Source organism: Cavia porcellus, unplaced genomic scaffold, assembly GCF_034190915.1.
Source record: "Cavia porcellus strain 051 isolate PalLab524CR breed Dunkin Hartley unplaced genomic scaffold, mCavPor4.1 scaffold_31, whole genome shotgun sequence".
Taxonomy (NCBI): Eukaryota; Metazoa; Chordata; class Mammalia; order Rodentia; family Caviidae; genus Cavia; species Cavia porcellus.
This window is the reverse complement of record NW_026947514.1, coordinates 2,436,130-2,455,549: the sequence shown is the minus strand read 5'-3', so window position 1 is coordinate 2,455,549 and position 19,420 is coordinate 2,436,130. Positions and strand designations below refer to the sequence as shown.

The window sequence follows — 19,420 nt, the reverse complement described above, 5'->3', positions numbered from 1 at the left end:
CAACAAGCTCTGCGGTCAGCCTGTCGAGCAAGGCTGACCTCTGCGTGTCCTGACACCTCGGCTGGGCACTGTCCACTGAGTCATGCTGTGGTCTGGTGAGGAGAGACTGGGAGTTTACTGAGGCCAAGGATGAGGCCAGCATGCCAGGGAGAGTGAAATGGTGTGGCCTTCTCTCCCACCAGGCCAATGCTCGACTCGCCAAGCGAGGGGGCAGGACAATGGCCATCACCCCCCGCCACTACCTGGACTTCATCAACCACTACGCCAACCTCTTCCACGAGAAGCGCAGTGAGCTGGAGGAGCAGCAGATGCACCTCAACGTCGGGCTCAGGAAGATCAAGGAGACCGTGGACCAGGTGGGGCTCGGGCCGACCTGGAGCCCAGGTGGGGCTGGGGGGGCACCCACAGCTATGTTCCTGCTGTGGGTTCTGTGCCCAGGTGGAGGAGCTGCGCCGAGACCTGAGGATCAAGAGCCAGGAGCTGGAGGTGAAGAACGCTGCAGCCAACGACAAGCTGAAGAAGATGGTGAAAGACCAGCAGGAGGCTGAGAAGAAGAAGGTACTTCCTTGTCCTCCCGGGCCGCAGGCTCAGGCTCTCACGGGCAGCGGGGTGCGGGGCTGCTGAGGCCTGCGTGTGTGCAGAGGGCCGTCTTGGGGTCACTCAGTGTTTCCGCAGAACCCAGGTGAGCCGAGCCGCCTTTCCGTCCTAGGTCATGAGCCAAGAAATCCAGGAGCAGCTGCACAAGCAGCAGGAAGTGATTGCAGACAAGCAGATGAGCGTCAAGGAGGACCTGGACAAGGTGGAGCCCGCCGTCATCGAGGCCCAGAACGGTAGGTTCTCCCCCGCCCTCGGTGTCCCTTGGCTCTCAGTGGCCGATACGGTGTCCTGCGGATACTGTGGTGCAGTCAGCATGATCTGAAGCCGTTCGAAACCCTCGGCTGGCGAGGCCCAGCGCCCCGTCTCATCCCAGCACTTGGGAGGCAGAGGATTGAGCTTGAGGCCCGCCGGATTACACACGAAACAACCAAACAACCAAACAAACAAATGGCCGAGGTCGGCCCCTTCTTTAGAGCAAAGTTCCTATGTGATTCATCTGTATTTGCCACAGTAACTGCTCCGACTAGTGAAAATTGGCTAAACAAATTAAGCGTTTCTAAAGATCTTGTTAGTACTGCTTCAGTTCACCAGCTCAGTTCTCTCCCTGGTTCTGCTCCCAAACTGAATTGGATAAGAACCAAATCAGATTTTCCATAAGCTCAAGCTTGCACCTCACCCCTGAATTTGATTTAGTTCTGGTCCAGGCCAGTTTGTGACCAGATCCATGGAGGAGGCCAAGGCCTCCCGGGGTGAGTGTGCTGCTCACCAGTTCCTGGAAACCGTGTGGAGAGACGCCTGGGCCCTCACCGGCAGCGTCCCACAGCGATTCTGAGTGTTCCGCTGTGGCCTGGGGCAGGGACCTGCGTGGGCAGTAGTCACCTCACTCCTGCTCCTTCCCTCCATGGCCGCCTGGGGTGCTGCTGTCTGGTCTACAGGCCCCAGGAGTGATGGGGGACCTCACCCTGTACCCTCATCCTGCCCACAATAACCAAGTTACCTCAGCTTTCACATTGCCGAAGGCACTGTCAACACTGTACCTTCCTCTTCATTTGGATCTGTATGAGAATTCATTTGTGTTCCCCCACTAATTACTTTAAATGTGGCTTGTTAAAATGTCAAGCTAAAAGACTGCGTTTCACTGTGCAAAGTCATCGTCTTGATTTTTTCCTGTCCTGTGGGGATGGGACCCGGGCTGTTCTGGGGGTCTGCAGCAGGGCAAAGAGTTCTAGTCCTCCAGAGCCTCTGCAGTCCAGCGGGGCTTGGCCAGGAGTCACGGCCACTGACCTGTCCCCAGCGGGCTGCTCCCGCCCAGACCTCGATCGTCACCACCCTCCTCCACCACAGCCGTCAAGTCCATCAAGAAGCAGCACCTGGTGGAGGTGCGCTCCATGGCCAACCCGCCTGCCGCCGTGAAGCTGGCCCTGGAGTCCATCTGCCTGCTGCTGGGCGAGAGCACCACAGACTGGAAGCAGATCCGCTCCATCATCATGCGCGAGAACTTCATCCCCACCATCGTCAACTTCTCCGCCGAGGAGATCAGGTGGGGGTGCGGCCCTGTGCCGCTCGCCGTGCACCTAACTCCCACTCTGTCCTGTGTAGCTGAGGATCCCGAGGTGGGGTCAAGGCCTCCACCTGCTGCACCACAGCAAGCCCAGGGTCTGTCCCTGTTGGCAGCATTGTCTCCTGCAAGCCTGGCTCATCCCCAGTGTTACCTGGGCAGCAGAGTGGGAGGCGGCCCTGGACCCATGCGTCACTGGTGTCACGAGAAGGCCTTTGCCTGTGCATGCTTAGAAGTCAATTCCCCTCCGCAGTGATGCCATCAGAGAGAAGATGAAGAAAAACTACATGTCCAACCCCAGTTACAACTACGAGATCGTGAACCGGGCTTCCCTGGCGTGCGGCCCCATGGTGAAGTGGGCCATCGCACAGGTGAGTGCAGGCCAGGAGCTACTGCTGGCCAGCGTGGCGCTGCTGTCCCCCTGCCTCACACCCGCTGCTGCCCCTCGCAGCTGAACTACGCGGACATGCTGAAGCGTGTGGAGCCGCTACGGAATGAGCTGCAGAAGCTGGAGGATGATGCCAAGGACAACCAGCAGAAGGCCAACGAGGTGGAGCAGATGATCCGAGACCTGGAGGCCAGCATTGCACGCTACAAGGAAGAGTATGCTGTGCTCATCTCGGAGGCCCAGGCCATCAAGGCAGACCTGGCGGCCGTGGAGGCAAAGGTTTGCCATCTGTTGATGTGGGGGCCGCAGTGGTGGAGGCCAAGGGAAACGTGTTAGCTGGAACACACCACCGTGTCGTGTCTGTCTTGAGACCCAGCTGTGTGTCCACCAGGGCCGAGTGTTTACAGTGGGGCTTGCAGGCAGCTGGACACTGCCGCTCCACCAGCCCTGCGTCCCTCAGTGTCTCCGTCCACTCCTGTCTCTTCCCCATGGTTGCTCGTTCCCGCCTGCTGCCTCTGCTGTGTCCCCACAGTGGTCCCTGCCATTCTCTACTCCAGCGTCCCTTCCAGGCCCTCCCTGTCGTCCTCACCCCAGGCCCTGTGCCCAGCGAGCGCTCTGGGTCTGACCGTCAGTGCTGCGCTGCCACCTGGGCCCTGCACACAGCGTCAGGGCGTGTCCCTCGGCTTCTCCCCTCAGGTGAACCGAAGCACCGCTCTGCTTAAGAGTCTGTCTGCTGAGCGGGAGCGCTGGGAGAAGACGAGCGAAACCTTCAAGAACCAGATGTCCACCATCGCGGGGGACTGCCTCCTGTCCGCCGCCTTCATTGCCTACGCGGGCTACTTCGACCAGCAGATGCGGCAGAATCTGTTCACCACCTGGTCGCACCACCTGCAGCAGGCCAACATCCAGGTACCCGGCCCCGAGGTGCTGGGGCGGCGGGCAGGCGGGCGGCGGGCTCGGAGCGGGAGGGCTGACGGCCACCCCCGCAGTTCCGCACAGACATCGCCCGGACCGAGTACCTGTCCAACGCGGACGAGCGGCTGCGCTGGCAGGCCAGCTCCCTGCCGGCCGACGACCTGTGCACGGAGAACGCCATCATGCTGAAGCGCTTCAACAGGTGTGTGGGCGCGGGCGGAGGCTGAGGCAGAAAGATCCCAATTTTGAGGCTATTTTGTGTTAGAGCACAAGAACCTCTCAAAAGCAGGAGTCTGAGTGTTAGTGTTTGTCTCTGACAGTGGGGTGGGGTGGGGTGGGGTGCAAGTGGTTCTTTATATCTTCACATCATCTGGGGGCAGTACCAGAGCACTAGAGTGAGGGCCTCCTCACGTCTGCAGCCTTTCTTTCTTTTTTGTAAAATGGTCTGTTAAGTTTCCAGGCTGGGCTAGAGCTTGTGGCCCTCCTGCCTCAGCCTTCCAGGGCCCTGGTCTTACAGGCCTGTGCATTTGTCCCCACTGCTGTCACATTTCAGTTGTCTGGTTGTTTCACAGTAAATCTTGTCATCTCCCCGTCCGTCCGTCCGTCCGTCCGTCCGTCCGTCCGTCCATCTCTCTCTCTCTCTCTCTCATGCTCTCTCTTTCTCTTTTTCTTCTTTCTTTTATACTGAGATCAAAGCCAGGGCCTCACACATGCTAGGAAAGCAGCCAGCCAGTGAGCTGCGCCCCTGGACATCCTTCCAAGACAAGTTGGCAGACATGGGTGGGCACTGGGACAGTCCTGCCTATAAAATACTACAGCCAGTAACACGGGGCACCAGCCTATAATCCCAGCCCTTGTGGAGGCTGAAACAGGAGAACTGTTTCAGAGCTGCAGGGTCTGGGCAGCGGCGGCTCAGGCCCACACACCTCAGAGTCCCTCACCCTTGCTGCTGGGCTTCCCCGGTCCCCGTCTCAAACACTCCAGGTTCCCTTGAAACCTCATCTGCACCCCAGCTCTTTACCAAGCCCTGCCCGCAGCCATGTCCCCATGACAGAAAGGCCTTCCAGGACCTGTGCCACCCTGGGCCCCAGCAGACACCCGGTCCCAGCTGGGTGGCGCTGGGGCAGCTCTGCCTAGGTGCTTCCACCCTGGTGCTTGCTCAGCAGAGGACCAGTGGGCACAATGGACAGATGGCCACAGATCTCTACCACAGTGGGGCTGGCAGGACCTGCAGCTGCAGGGGTTGGAGTCAGCCAGGAGCAGAGCAGGCAAGGGCTTCTCAGGGACTTGTGTGTGGCCTACTCAGAAGCAGTCACCTGGGAGGAGACTGGACGAGCAGAGCACACACGTCATGGGTGTCGTTGCATGGATCCGTTCTGTGCTCTGGCACCTGGCCTTGGCCTCTTGGCTGTGCCCTGGCGGGAGGCAGATGGCATAGCAGTCCCAGCCTTACAGGCATGCCGTGAGGACCGCGTTACACTGCTGCTGGGTGTCTGTGCTGGACCTCGGGAATGCAGCCCAGGGCCATTGGTCCCACCCAGAGAGGGAAAGAGGTCGGGGACGGCTGTGCTTAACGGGGTAACTCATGTTAGGAAGGCAACTTAGTCTTAGCACTTCGCATCTCTGTGGGGCAAGTGTGGGAACATCATGAGCCCAGCATGTGGTCACCGGAGCACTGCTGCCCGCTGGACTCGGCCCTCTCTCCTCTGGCCTCCTGCTCAGGTACCCACTGATCATCGACCCCTCCGGCCAGGCCACAGAGTTCATCATGAACGAGTACAAAGACCGAAAGATCACGCGCACCAGCTTCCTAGATGATGCCTTCCGGAAGAACCTGGAGAGCGCGCTGAGGTTCGGCAACCCCCTCCTGGTCCAGGTGGGTGCCCGTCAGCGCTGCCCCCGAGCAGTCTCCTCGGGAACAGTCGGCGGAGGTCACGCTACATCTCACAGTGCAGACACTGAGGGGGTGAACTCTTGGGGACTTGATACCAGAATAAGGGTGAAGCACCGAGGTGGTTGTGTAAACATGGCGGCGCACACCTGTGGTCCTAGCCCTCGAGAGGCTGAGGCAGGAGGATCGCCTGGAGTTCTGGGCCTCCCTGGGCTACATGGTAGGACCCTATCTCAAAAAACAAGAAAAAATGAGCTGGGAATTTAGCTCAGTGGCTCAAGCACCTGCCTGGCAAGGGCAAGGTTGTGAGTTTGATCCCTGGTACTACAAAACAAAAAGCCTTACACTCTCATGTTTATAGCACACAGCTTCTGCTAGCTAAATTTTGGAAACAAACAGCTAAATGCATAAAGATATATTTACAAACAGTGGAGTACTACTTTGCCATAAAGAATCATAAACTTGAGGCACGTTTAGAAAAGTGCACTTTGAGGCCAGAACGTTAAGTGAAGTAAATCTGAGCCCAAGTTTAAGTATCACGTTTTCTTTATATGGAAAGTTCAAAGTGTAAACAAAGGTCAAAATAAGAGAGAGTAGGTGGAAGAGAGAGCTTTTGCAGAAGGGAAGGGCAGCAAGAGATAAACAGGAAGGGAAGAGATACAGACGTTCTGCACCTGTGCTGCACCACAAAGAGCATGGTCATGTGTGTGACAGGCGGGCCCTAGGGCAGATTCGAGAAAGCCCCTCAGCCAGTGTGGCAGCACACGCCTGTATCCCAGCATCGTTGAGGCTGTAGTACAGCCTGGACTACGTAGTGAGAGCTTGTGGGAGAAGCAAAGATTATTAAAAAGGGCTCACTGCAGAGTCCCTGGGTTCATTTCTTAGTACCCAAAATAAATGCAAATCAAACACAAGCAGTGTATTTAAAATTCCGCTCAGTCTGGTCAGCACCACATAGTCTGTGGCGAGGGACACATCTTATCGTCAAGGTCTCAAGGCCGGCAGAAGACACCAACAGATGTGGCTTGTGCCAGGGTGCCAGCAAGAGCTGACCCTGCCCTCTGGTGCTGGGGTGGGGCCTAGGCTCTGCCATCACCGAGGCACACAGCCTCGAAGCCTTTCTGCTTGGGCAGGAAGTGGTTGTCCGCACACCGCTGCCCAGGTGAAGTTGTGACCTTGAGTGACCACTGTGTGCTGTCCAGGACGTGGAGAGCTACGATCCAGTTCTGAACCCAGTGCTGAACCGTGAAGTCCGAAGAACAGGGGGCCGAGTGCTGATCACCCTCGGTGACCAGGACATCGACCTGTCACCATCGTTTGTCATCTTCCTGTCCACCCGAGACCCAACCGTAAGTGGTGTGGGCTCCCCGAGGCAGGAGGGCGTGGTGCCGCCGGGCCTGCGGGGGGTCCTCACCTGATGTGCGTCTGTGAGCAGGTGGAGTTCCCGCCGGACCTCTGCTCCCGGGTCACCTTCGTGAACTTCACCGTCACGCGCAGCAGCCTGCAGAGCCAGTGTCTCAACGAAGTGCTGAAAGCCGAACGGCCCGACGTGGACGAGAAGCGCTCTGATCTCCTCAAGCTACAAGGTGCGGCCCTGGGCCTGCGTGGGATGGAGCAGCGGGGCCTGGCAGCCGTGGACCAAGGCCAACATCGGGCCGAGGCCCCAGTGGTTTCCCCGACCCGGCTGCGGTGCTGGTGTGAGGGCAGCGCGTGCTTGGCTCTCTAGGGGAGTTCCAGCTCCGCCTGCGCCAGCTGGAGAAGTCCCTGCTGCAGGCCCTGAACGAGGTGAAGGGCCGTATCCTGGATGACGACACCATCATCACCACCCTGGAGAACCTGAAGCGGGAGGCTGCCGAGGTCACCAGGAAGGTGGAGGAGACCGACATCGTCATGCAGGAGGTGGAGACTGTGTCCCAGCAGTACCTGCCACTGTCCACCGCCTGCAGCAGCATCTACTTCACCATGGAGTCCCTGAAGCAGGTGACTTCAGGGTGGGTCGGGCCGGACCGGGCCGGGCCGCACTGGGCTGGGCAGGGCTGGGGCTGACACACATGCATCTCGCAGATCCACTTCCTGTACCAGTACTCGCTGCAGTTCTTCCTGGACATCTACCACAACGTCCTGTATGAGAACCCCAACCTCAAGGGCGTCACGGACCACACGCAGCGCCTCTCCATCATAACCAAGGACCTCTTCCAGGTGAGGCGGGGTGGCACGGGGCGGGCACCAGGTGGCTCGAGTGGCACTGACATCTGCTGTCCTCCAGGTGGCATTCAATCGGGTGGCCAGGGGCATGCTGCACCAGGACCACATCACCTTCGCCATGCTGCTGGCCAGGATCAAGCTGAAGGGCACCGTGGGGTAAGGCACACCTACTGTCCTGCCGTTCTGGGCAGCACTGCTGTCCCGAGCATGCACCCACTGACCTCCGTCTGCAGGGAGCCCGCCTACGACGCAGAGTTCCAGCACTTCCTGAGGGGCAAGGAGATCGTGCTGAGCGCCGGCTCCACCCCCAAGGTCCCGGGGCTGACGGTGGAGCAGGCGGAAGCCGTGGCGCGGCTGAGCTGCCTGCCTGCCTTCAAGGACCTGATCGCCAAGGTTCAGGCAGACGAGGTGACTATCGTGTGTGTATGTCCCGTGTCCTGATCTGTGCATGTGGTGAGGCCCTGGCCATGCATGCTGTGTGCTCTGGTGCTCAGCATGGGACAGGCTCAGTGGTGCCATGAGGCCCCAGGCCCTAGCCCCAGCATGGCCAGGCGGAGGGGTCAGCTGCATCCCATGGTGATACGTTCTCTGTCATCCACACAGCAATTTGGTATCTGGCTAGACAGCAGCTCCCCGGAGCAGACCGTGCCATACCTCTGGAACGAGGAGACGCCCTCCAGTGAGTCACCAGGCCCTTGTCATGGGCCTGAGGGTAAAGTGGGTGTCCACTGCTTCCACTCCCAGCACTCAGGGAAGCTGAGGCAGGGGATCACAGTTTTGAGCCCAGCCTGGGCCACTTTACTGACTTAGATCTGTCTCAGAGCTAAATATTTTTTAGAAGGACTGGAGCTGTAACTCGGTGGAAAGACTTTAGGTTCACTCTCTAGTGCCACCAAAGAAAAAGAAGGAAAGAAATATTTCCAAAAAGAATAAGTCACTGATTCCCAAGATAACTGTTACTTCACTAGTAAAACTTTTTAGAGAAGTTGCTCCTATGTGGGAGCTGGCTTAGTACAAGGTTAACACAGGTGAGATGGCACACACCAGCACTCAGGAAGCTGAGCGGGGATTGTGAGTTCCCGGACGGACGGCCTGGGCCGCTTAGTAAGTTGAAGCCAGTCTGTGCTCTAGATTCATAAGTGGAAGATCAAGCAGTTTCCTGATTCCAGTCGTGCACGGTAGTACACAGAATCTCAGCTACATACTTGGGAAGCTGTGGCAAGAGGAATGCAAGTTCAAGGCTAGCTTGGGCAACTGGTGACTTTCCAGAGGAAAATACAGGGCTGGGCTGAGACTCATTGGCAGAGCTCACCCCTGCCCCAAGCAAGGCCTCAGGTGCTGCAGAAAAAAAGCTTCACTGATGCTGGCGCCTTGTTCTGTGGCTCCCCTGGGGTGCAGGGTGGCATCCCAGGGGCCAAGAAGCAGAGGGGGACAGGTTTTCCTGTGGCACTTGGGGTGAGACCTGGGGCAGAGCAAGGACCCAGTGCACACCCTCACAGCCTGGTCCCCGCCTTGCAGCGCCCATTGGGCAGGCAGTCCACCGCCTCCTGCTCATCCAAGCCTTCCGGCCTGACCGCCTGCTGGCCATGGCCCACATGTTCGTCTCCACAAACCTTGGGGAGTCCTTCATGTCCATCATGGAGCAGCCACTCGACCTGGCGCACATTGTGGGCACAGAGGTGAGCCCCGCGCCCATGGGGCCTCCCAGGTCTCTGCCGAGGGATGACTACTCACGTCTGACTTTCCCGTGCAGGTGAAGCCCAACACACCCGTCCTGATGTGCTCAGTGCCTGGCTACGATGCCAGTGGGCACGTGGAGGACCTGGCGGCCGAGCAAAACACACAGATCACCTCCATTGCCATCGGTAAGGCCCTGGCCGGCACACGGGGCTAATGGGGCCTCATGGGCCTGACTGACACTGTGCTTCCTCGTCCCAGGCTCGGCAGAGGGCTTTAACCAAGCAGACAAGGCCATCAACACGGCTGTGAAGTCTGGCAGGTAGGCCCAGGGGTGCAGCACAGGTCCCTGGCTCCCGGCTCCCGGGGAGGGTGTGCAGCTGAGGCTCCCTTTCCCGCAGGTGGGTGATGCTGAAGAACGTGCACCTGGCACCCGGCTGGCTGATGCAGCTGGAGAAGAAGCTGCACTCCCTGCAGCCGCACGCCTGCTTCCGCCTCTTCCTCACCATGGAGATCAACCCCAAGGTGAGCGGGCCAGCGGGGCACGGCAGGGAGGTAGGGTGCTGTGGGGTGCACAGCCTGGCCACGCCTCACAGCCCATGGGCGCGCACATCCTCCCCAGGTGCCCGTGAACCTGCTCCGTGCTGGCCGCATCTTTGTGTTCGAGCCGCCACCGGGGGTGAAGGCCAACATGCTGCGGACCTTCAGCAGCATCCCCGTGTCCCGCATCTGCAAGGTGAGCACGGCGTGAGCTGCTCCCATGGGGCAGAGACCCGGCCCTGCCTGGCTCCAGAGCAACCCACACGCACACTGTTCACATCCAGGAACAGGTGTGGGGCAGGGAAGACCCGTGACGCAGCCACCATGAGCTGTATCTTCCCCCAGCATGGTCCCAAGGCCGTGCAAAGCCACAGGCAGACAGGGCTGTGGCAGGAGTCCCGTCATTGGTCTTGTGTCCCGTTACATGGTCCTGAGCCATGATCTGCAGTGTCGGGGTCCGTCTTGCCATTACTGACGTCAGTTGGAAAACTGTGTGCCCTCCTTGGCGGCTGCGTGTGCCTGCTGGGCACCACCTCGCACCCTGGGCTCAGAGGTGGACTGTGTTCTGGGATATCCGTGACACTGTCCCCAGGGCAAGGCACTGCCCCTGACCCCTCGGCCCTCTCCCACTCAGTCACCCAACGAGCGCGCCCGCCTGTACTTCCTGCTGGCCTGGTTCCACGCCATCATCCAGGAGCGCCTGCGCTACGCGCCACTGGGGTGGTCAAAGAAGTACGAGTTTGGGGAGTCTGACCTGCGGTCAGCCTGCGACACGGTGGACACCTGGCTGGATGACACGGCCAAGGCACGTAGCAACCACGGCCCACACCGTGGGTTTGAGCGAGTGTTTTGTAGCTGCCCGTGGGGTGCTTGCTGCTGGGGAAGAAGCAGGGCCCCAGCCCCAGCATGTGCATGACCACGATGCCTCCCCAGGGCCGTCAGAACATCTCGCCTGATAAGATCCCGTGGTCGGCGCTGAAGACCTTGATGGCCCAGTCCATCTACGGTGGCCGCGTGGACAACGAGTTTGACCAGCGGCTGCTTAACACCTTCCTGGAGCGTCTGTTCACCACACGAAGCTTCGACAGCGAGTTCAAGCTGGCATGCAAGGTGGACGGACACAAGGACATCCAGATGCCCGACGGCATCAGGTACTCGGCAGCAGCCGTGGGGGCAGGGGCGGGTGTGGCCCTTGGCACCACCCTAACACCCTTCCCACTGCACCTCCGCAGGCGGGAGGAGTTCGTGCAGTGGGTGGAGCTGCTGCCTGATACCCAGACGCCGTCCTGGCTGGGGCTGCCCAACAACGCCGAGCGCGTGCTGCTGACGACGCAGGGTGGGTGTGCCCGCCAGTCCTCCACGTGCGCGTTGGCATCTTGGGGACCCGGTGTGAGAGTACTGCTCACACCGCCTCCTCTGTCTCTCCCGCCCTGGCCAGGTGTGGACATGATCAGCAAGATGCTGAAGATGCAGATGCTGGAGGACGAGGACGACTTGGCCTACGCGGAGACGGAGAAGAAGGCGCGCACGGACTCCACGGCCGATGGGCGCCCAGCCTGGATGCGGACGCTGCACACCACGGCCTCCAACTGGCTGCACCTCATCCCGCAGAGCCTGGGCCACCTCAAGCGCACCGTGGAGAACATCAAGGTACAGGGCCCTGGGGCCCGGCCGGGCCATCCATTCGTTCATCTGTGTCAGTCTCTGTCCTGAGGTGGGCCTCCCCGAGTTCCCTAACCCTGACGACGCAGCTGCGCAGTCCGGGGCCCTGCTGCGCTCATACTGCCCCTCCCGGCCCCAGGACCCTCTGTTCAGGTTCTTCGAGCGGGAGGTGAAGATGGGCGCCAGGCTCCTGCAGGACGTGCGCCAGGACCTGGCCGACGTGGTGCAGGTGTGCGAGGGCAAGAAGAAGCAGACCAACTACCTGCGCACGCTCATCAACGCGCTGGTCAAAGGTGCGCGGGGCTCCCCGCAGCTGTTCCCCCTGGCCGGGCAGGGCAGAGCAGAACAGGGCTCTGCGGGGTGGGGGGACTGCAGGGGTTTGAGGATGGGGTGGAGACCCTGGCCCGAGTCACCGGGGCACAGAGCTGCATGCTGGCTCTGCTGTCTTCCGCTCGGTCCTGGGGCCCAGACCCAGGCCTCAGGCCCTGCTGCTGCTCGTCCCCATCCCCAGCCTCAGGGAGGTTTGGGCTGTGGGTTCAGGTGGCCACAAGCATGGCTCCTCCTGAGCCTGTCGGGCAGCGCGGGCCAGGATACAAGGGTGGCCTGGCTGGGCTTCCCTGCAGCGTGGGACCCCGCCCCCAGCACCCGCCTACACCCCCTCGCAGGCATCCTGCCCCAGAGCTGGTCACACTACACAGTGCCCGCGGGCATGACGGTCATCCAGTGGGTGTCAGACTTCAGCGAGCGCATCAAGCAGCTACAGAGCATCTCTCTGGCCGCTGCTTCCGGTGGCGCCAAGGAGCTCAAGGTGGGGTATGGTGGGGTGCTGGGCAGAACCCTGCAGCCTTGCTGTCCCTGGAGCCCACTTGATGGCCTGCCACTTCCCACAGAACATCCACGTGTGCCTGGGTGGCCTCTTTGTGCCCGAGGCCTACATCACTGCCACCAGGCAGTATGTGGCGCAGGCCAACAGCTGGTCCTTGGAGGAGCTGTGCCTAGAGGTCAACGTCACCACTTCCCAGAGTGCCGCCCTGGATGCATGCAGCTTCGGGGTCACAGGTGAGTGTCTAAGCCTGCTGGGAGACCTGTCACCGTCCACGTGCAGCCTTTGTGAGCACGGGACAAGGGTCTACATCCCCATGTTCACACTCCCTCCTGCAGGCCTAAAGCTGCAGGGTGCCACCTGCAGTAACAACAAGTTGTCACTGTCCAATGCCATCTCCACCGTCCTCCCCCTGACGCAGCTACGCTGGGTCAAGCAGACGAATGCCGAGAAGAAGGCCAGCGTGGTGAGTGGGCAGCCTAGCCAGGGTGGGTTCTGTAGGGTCCGTGCCCAGCAGACCTCTTTCCTGCCTGCAATCCTGCAGGTCACACCACCCATGTCCCCTTGGCTCAGGGCCTTGTCCCTGGTCTCCACCAGCCCCCTTCCCCTGTCCTGCAGGTGACCCTGCCTGTCTACCTGAACTTCACTCGGGCAGACCTCATCTTCACTGTGGACTTCGAGATTGCCACGAAGGAGGATCCGCGGAGCTTCTATGAGCGCGGCGTGGCCGTGCTATGCACCGAGTGAGCCACCCACAGACACCTCTCGTCCCTCAGCCTGGCCCGGAGCAACGGACAGTGGCTGAGCGAGGCTGGCACTGGGAGCTGTGGACATTAGGGTCAAGCAACGTGTGTAGATTGCTGACCATGGTTGTTTTACAAAATAAAACACTAAGGGTGACCCAGCCCCCGTGTCTCCTGCCAGCCGCACCTGGCCCTGCTCTGCGTGAGGAAAGACGGCATCCCTGAACCCCACCCCACTTCCTGTGCCTCCTGCCTCAGCCTCCCAACAGCCGGCCTGGCCCCTGCTCAGCTGCTCGTGGGCCAGCCAGGTGCGGAGAGGTGACCCGGCCCGGCTTTCCCATCTATCTCCAGTACTCGGGGCTGGTTGTGTTCCAGCAGGGTCTTACTTTGGGACCTGAGGGCTGTGTGCGTCAGTCAGCTGTCCCAGCCCCCAGGTGTGAGCCCCACCCCGTCCCCACCATGACTGGCCTGCACACCCCGGGTGGTAACAGTGGCTCAGAGCTTCCCACATCCAGGGTGATGGCCGGGGCGGGGAGCCTGCTGTGGAGATGTCCCGACACCTGTGTTTTCCGGGGGATGGTGCGGGTGGCAGCCCCCATGCACAGGGTGCTCGCTCCCAGCAGGGTGGCACCATGGGGGCAGTGGCTCAGGCTGCGGGGGACCAGGTGAGGCTCAGACACAGCAAGTGGCTCCGAAAGCGACCCTGGCCAGTGTCCAAGGCCAAGGTCACTGAGTCAGAGCCACAGGGTAGCCCCTGGGCGCAGGAGTTCTGTTGCTCAGAGCGCACCTCCCCCTCCCAGGCCACCATCTGTCCCCCACCTCGGCGCCAGGCTTAGGGGGAAGTAGGAGTGGCCAAGGCCTGGGGCTTCTTTTTTTTTTTTTTTTTTTTTTGTCTTTTTCGTTTTTACCGGTACCAGGGATCGAACTCACGACTGCCTGCTTGCAAGGCAGGTGCTTATGCCGCTGAGCTAAATCCCCAGCCCCTTTATTGCATTTGGGAGCAGCTCAGGCTGGCTGGGCAGGGGTGGGACCCGATGGTGTCAGCACCAGCTCTCGAAGCTACCTGCTGGCCGGGGACAGCGGGGCGAGGTCAGGCAGGCCCGTGGGGAGGGGCCCGGAACGCAGCCCTGGGCCCTGCAGCGGGTACCCAGCTCAGCGGTTTAGGGCGGCCTGTGTGGAAACAGAAGTGGAGTGGAGTGGTGCGGGGCCGGGGTCAGGGTGGGGGGTTCGGGGTCTGGGTCTGGGTTTCTTGGGGTTGAGACAGGGTCTCTGCTCCACGCTGACCTTGACCTTGCTGTGTGGCCCTAGCTGACCTTTAACCTGATCCTCCCGCTTCAGCCTCCTGAGTGTGTACCACAGGGCTCGGCCTCTCTCTGTCTGAGACTAGGAGGACTCAGGGCCTGGGCACCTCCTTGCCCTGTCCCCAGGGGGAGACGGCTCTCTAAACTGCCCAGGCTGGGCTCCCACTTCTGTGCCTCCTGCCTCAGCCTCCCAACAGCCGGCCTGGCCCCTGCTCAGCTGCTCGTGGGCCAGCCAGGTGCGGAGAGGTGACCCGGCCCGGCTTTCCCATCTATCTCCAGTACTCGGGGCTGGTTGTGTTCCAGCAAGGTCTTACTTTGGGACCTGAGGGCTGTGTGCGTCAGTCAGCTGTCCCAGCCCCCAGGTGTGAGCCCCAGCTGCTGCTCACCTGGCCTAGGCCACATAGGACTTCTTTCTCTTACGCTTTTCCGGCTCCACAAGTAAAAGTTCCAGTTTCCTCTTGGAAAGCGCGAGCTTGGGGCCCTTGTCTCGCTCACCCCCGAGTCTGGGTGGTGGCCGCGGCCCCCGGGCTCTGCAGGACAGATGTCTGCCTGCCTCTGGGGGCTCCTCGCCCTCGGCCTGCATGTCCACGTCGCTGACTTCTGGCACGGCCATGGTGGGGGTTCCAGCCTTCGGAGCGGCCGAGTGCTGTGCGGGGCGCTTCGAGTCACCGTCAGGATCTAAGAGCTGGGGTGAGAGTTGCCGCCTTAGTTCCCGTGGCGGACACAAGTTACTGATAGCCTTGTCACTGACAGCGATTTCTTGCAAGGGTACTGGGTATCAAACTCAGGACCTCATACTTGCCAGGTGGGTGCCGTGCCGCTGGCCATGTCCCTGGATCTCTGATAGCAAATTCTGTGTAACTTGCCCTACAAAGCACTGTGACTCTTTTGCCACCAGCTGTTAGAACCAATGTGCAGAAACAAGCTGACAGAACTGTCCCCAGACTGCCCTGAGCCAGGGCCACCCCAGCGCCTCTTCCCCTCACCTGAGGGTGTTGGAGAGCCCAGGGCATCCATGCCACTTCTGCTTTCCTCCCATCCCTCACCCTTCCCTTCAAGTGGCCCTTGCTCAGGTGAAAGTGTCCTGAGAAAGTGGAAATTACTGGGCATGCTGGCGCACACCTGTGATCCCAGCATCGGTGAGGCTGAGGCAGGAGGAGCCCCTGAGCTTGGGCTACATGGCGAGTCTGAGGCCAGCTCACATTTCAGCGAGATCCCATCGCAATTAAAAGCAGAGCTGAAGGGGCTGGGGATTTAGCTCAGCGGCATAAGCACCTGCCTTGCAAGCAGGCGGTCGTGAGTTCGATCCCTGGTATCGATAAAAATGAAAATGACAGAAAAAAAAAAAAGCAGAGCTGAAGCCCCTGCCACTTGGCGGGGCGGCTGGTGCATCCCTCCATATCCCTTCTTCCAGGCCTAGCAGTGAGCTGCGCTTTGGGGCACAAGGGAGGGCAGTGACCTGGGCTGGCAGATGCAGTGCCCGAAGCTCCTCCACTCTTTCCTGTTAAGAAAATTCAAGCCAGGGGTGGGAGTGCACACTTGTAATCCCAACACTCCAGAGGCTGAGGCAGAAAGGTCCTTCATTCAAGCCCAGCCTGGCCAATATGCTCTGAGACTGGCCTGACCTGCACCCTCCATAGCAAGACCCTGTTTAAAAAAGAAAAGGATGCTTTCTTCTAAATATAACATGAAGCTGAGATGTGGCTCATGCATGCACCAGGCCTGGCCTGTGCCAGAGCTGGGGAAGAACCTACCCCTCTGTAGCACTAATCCCAATACACTAGGAGGCTGAGGCAGGAAGATCCTAAATTTGGGCCCGACTTGGGCAATGTATCGACTTTATGAGACCCCGGCTATAACAAAGATGAAAACTGTGGTGTCGCCCATTGTGAAGGCCCTAGGTTCCACCCATTATTGAGGGGGAAAAACCTCAGAAGCCACCAAAGCCACACGGCAAACTCCCACCGCATCCCAGGGCTGCTGTCCCCACGGCTCAGCCCCAGGTGACCCTGCTGGCCTGGACCTCAGGTTCCCACCATCCCCCAAAGAGCAGAGGCAGCTGCTGGGCCTCCGCCACCCACCTCTCTCCAGATGGCTTCGGCCAGGTCCATGAGCTCCCTCCTTCGAGCCACCTGTGGGGAGAGCACGAGATGCTGCCCTCCACCCCTCAGGCACCCACTGCAGCCTACAGCCAAGTGTGACCCCGTCATGTCCCCCACCACAGGGAGGTATAAAGGTGACTCATCATCTGACACCTGGCTCCAGTTCCAACCCAGATTCTGGCAGAACCAGATGGCCCTCCAGTCTACCCAGGTTGCTCCAGTTTCTCTGGGCTGGGCGTGGCCAGGCCTGGCTGGAGCAGTGGCAGCCACATTGCGCTTTCTTTTCTGTCTGCTTTGCAGTACTAGGGACACCCAGCCTTTCACTCAAATCCTACTGTGAGTGCCCAGAGGCGAGGAACCTCAAGGCTGGGCCAGAGCTAGGTGACTCGAGACCTAGAGAACCCTGCTGCCCCTAGCCCAGGGCAGGGCGAGTGACCAGAGTACCTGGAGGTGGCGATGCGTGTTCCTTCGCAGCTTCCTGAAACCAGTGGCCCCGGCCCAGGTGGTGCTGAGCGCTGCCCTGATGCAGGGCACACGGTGGTGTCGCAGGCTGGCCATGGCAGGGTGCAGGCTTTGTGTCACTAGAGAAGCAAAGGCATAGAGGGACAAAGCCATCAGAGCCCTTCGTGGGGAGAGGACTTTCCGGAGCCTTCTGCCTTCATCATGGTGGCAAAGGCCAACAGAAGGTCATTGTCAAAACCCAGGGCCCCCACCCAGTGTGGTGGCGCGAGCCTGTGACCCCAGCACTGAGAAGGCTGAGGCAGGAGGTCACTATGAGTTCAAGGGCAGCCTGAGCTACATAGTGAGACCTTGCCTCAATAAAATAAAGTAAAATGAAATAAAATAACCTAACCAAAATACTGGAGCCCTGGTGGAACCACCTGGGGAATTTGTGACCAAATCTCAGCAAATCAACCGAGGGACTTTGCAAAGGTTTTTAGGGGAAAAATTTGGTGTTTTTTTGTTGCCAAGGATCAAACTCATGACCTTGTGCTCATGCCCTGAGCTAAATCCCCAGCCCCCAGAAGAGTTTTGAGTTGAAATAAAACCGCAGTGGAGCTCCTTGCTCTAGGCAGAGCCCCACCCCTTGGAGCCTGGAGACCCCCGGCCCCCAGAGTCCTGAGACCTAACCCTCTGGGGATCTGGAAGCTACTGCTCCTGTGCACACCCCGAGCCTGTGTTCTGTTTTGCAATTTGACTTTGGAGAGAGGCTGTCACTATGGAGCCCAGGCTGGCCCTGGACTCACTCCTGCCTCAGCCTCCCGAGTGCTGAGATTACAGACCTGTGCTGCTACTCCCTGCTACTGCTGTCTTTAACACTTGGATTTCATCCTAGAGGGAGTGGCCTGCCCAGGGCAGCAAGAAACTCGGCTCTCCCTATACCAGGGACACCCCAGAAGCCCAGAGCCCCGCCCACACTCACTGGGAGAGCTGGAGGCCACAGTAGTCCTTGGGGTCTCATGTCACCGGCACCCTCAGGTTCTGGTGAGAAGCGTTCTAGGCCCTGTGGGAAAAGCACCACATCCCCCCACGTGTGTGGGGTGTGCTTAGCACCAATAACCTGAGCACAGGTCCAGGACACTCTTCTGATGGCCTCCGAGGTCTGCATGGCACCTTTCACCAGGTTTGAACAGCGTTTTCCTCCCAACTGAACTGGGGCAAGGAGTTTGGGAAGCAGGCAGAGGCAAAGCTTGACTCCAGGCAGGGCACAGTGCCGCACCCTGTGGTCTTAGTACGAAGGAGGCTGAGGTAGGAGCATCCGCCTTCCCAGCCAGCCTGGGCTCCATGGGGAGACCCTAACTAACTCCAACAAGAGCTCACAGCAGCATGGGGGAGGTGGTCCTGTGCACCTGTCTGAGCTGTGAGGTCCCCTGCGGTGCTGGGCAGGACCCTCCAGCTGCAGGAGGGCAGAGAGTCTCCTCCCCTCCTCACCAGTTGCTCATGTCCCCACCCGCCAGCCACAGCTCCTCAGCACCTTCAGCACAGCTCTGGCTGTCACTTGAGGGGCTCCAGGTCCCCGGCTGCTTGTGCTGTCTCCAGGATTCCAATCCCATTGATGCTGGCCCAGCAGGGGCCCTGGTAACCTCCCCTCCCCTGCACAGGACCGGGCTGCTCCTGCCCCAGCCTCCATGCCAGGGTGAAACTCAGAGAGCTCCGTCCCCAGCACCACAGAACAGAAGGGGAAAAGCCCAAGGAGGAGCAGGCACAGGGTTTGTCCTTCGCTTTGTGGCACTGGGAACTGAGCCCGGGACCTTCGCACTGAGCTCTGTCCCCAACCCCCTTTCAGAAATCTGACACTTGCCTGCTAAGTCCCCTGCTGGGCTGAGCCCCTGAGCCTCCTGTCTCAGCCTCCCAGAGCTGGGATTATGCTAGGCCAGCACCAGCGGGCAGCTGGCTTGTAAAAACTGTTTGAGCCAGCCGCCGGGCCCTTATCAGAACCAGGAGGAGGTTCCCGGCAGAGGAAGATGTTGGCCACTGGGGGAAACTGAGTCAGGAAGGCTACAAGTCAGGAAACCCTGCTTCCTCCACCACACTACCCTCAGGGCCCCACCAGCCTCCTAAGAGACAAATGCAATGTGCAGGGACCTGGTTGTCACCCCAGAGGACTTAGGGGTGGGCCAGGAGCCCAACACATCTCATCCTCGGAGGGAGACACACAGCTGCCTCGAACAAACTGACCCTGGGGAGCCACTACTCACCTGACGCTACCCTGCAGGGGACCAGGGCCCAGCAAGGGCTGATCCTGGCCCATTTTGGATTATTTTGGGATAGGGCCTTGCTAACTGCCGGCCTGGGTTCAAACCTGCTCTCCTGCCTCAGCCTCCCAGGTGCCGCCACTATACCTGGATCTGTGGTCTCAAAGGTCACTTCCCCAAACCTTCCTCACATTACAACACCCCTTGCACACATGCGTGTACACACACACCCCTTACTGAACTCACAGTGACCTCTACTGCACTGCCTGCTGCCCCTTGCCACTGATTTTTGCTGTCATCTGGGGCTCTGTCCACAGCTGCG

The 19,420-nt window shown here is 59.9% G+C and overlaps 1 protein-coding gene across 1 annotated transcript in view; it reads left to right on the top strand.

Annotated features, from left to right (window-relative positions):
• The window catches only part of Dync1h1 (dynein cytoplasmic 1 heavy chain 1), a 60,678-nt gene extending 47,518 nt beyond the window's left edge, over positions 1 to 13,160 (top strand). The window contains exons 49-78 of the mRNA XM_003463094.5: positions 183 to 356; positions 439 to 558; positions 710 to 830; positions 1,942 to 2,137; positions 2,409 to 2,526; positions 2,607 to 2,822; positions 3,240 to 3,452; positions 3,533 to 3,660; positions 5,181 to 5,334; positions 6,552 to 6,698; positions 6,785 to 6,935; positions 7,076 to 7,329; positions 7,414 to 7,548; positions 7,616 to 7,710; positions 7,788 to 7,962; positions 8,158 to 8,233; positions 9,073 to 9,233; positions 9,308 to 9,419; positions 9,493 to 9,553; positions 9,633 to 9,756; positions 9,854 to 9,967; positions 10,406 to 10,576; positions 10,705 to 10,922; positions 11,004 to 11,107; positions 11,210 to 11,421; positions 11,573 to 11,726; positions 12,099 to 12,241; positions 12,324 to 12,492; positions 12,595 to 12,722; positions 12,875 to 13,160. Of these exons, the coding sequence (XP_003463142.2) occupies positions 183 to 356; positions 439 to 558; positions 710 to 830; positions 1,942 to 2,137; positions 2,409 to 2,526; positions 2,607 to 2,822; positions 3,240 to 3,452; positions 3,533 to 3,660; positions 5,181 to 5,334; positions 6,552 to 6,698; positions 6,785 to 6,935; positions 7,076 to 7,329; positions 7,414 to 7,548; positions 7,616 to 7,710; positions 7,788 to 7,962; positions 8,158 to 8,233; positions 9,073 to 9,233; positions 9,308 to 9,419; positions 9,493 to 9,553; positions 9,633 to 9,756; positions 9,854 to 9,967; positions 10,406 to 10,576; positions 10,705 to 10,922; positions 11,004 to 11,107; positions 11,210 to 11,421; positions 11,573 to 11,726; positions 12,099 to 12,241; positions 12,324 to 12,492; positions 12,595 to 12,722; positions 12,875 to 13,003 (4,473 nt within the window). The 3' untranslated portion in view covers positions 13,004 to 13,160. The remainder of the gene's footprint in view (positions 1 to 182; positions 357 to 438; positions 559 to 709; positions 831 to 1,941; positions 2,138 to 2,408; positions 2,527 to 2,606; positions 2,823 to 3,239; positions 3,453 to 3,532; positions 3,661 to 5,180; positions 5,335 to 6,551; positions 6,699 to 6,784; positions 6,936 to 7,075; positions 7,330 to 7,413; positions 7,549 to 7,615; positions 7,711 to 7,787; positions 7,963 to 8,157; positions 8,234 to 9,072; positions 9,234 to 9,307; positions 9,420 to 9,492; positions 9,554 to 9,632; positions 9,757 to 9,853; positions 9,968 to 10,405; positions 10,577 to 10,704; positions 10,923 to 11,003; positions 11,108 to 11,209; positions 11,422 to 11,572; positions 11,727 to 12,098; positions 12,242 to 12,323; positions 12,493 to 12,594; positions 12,723 to 12,874) is intronic.
• The last annotated feature ends 6,260 nt before the right edge of the window (positions 13,161 to 19,420 follow it).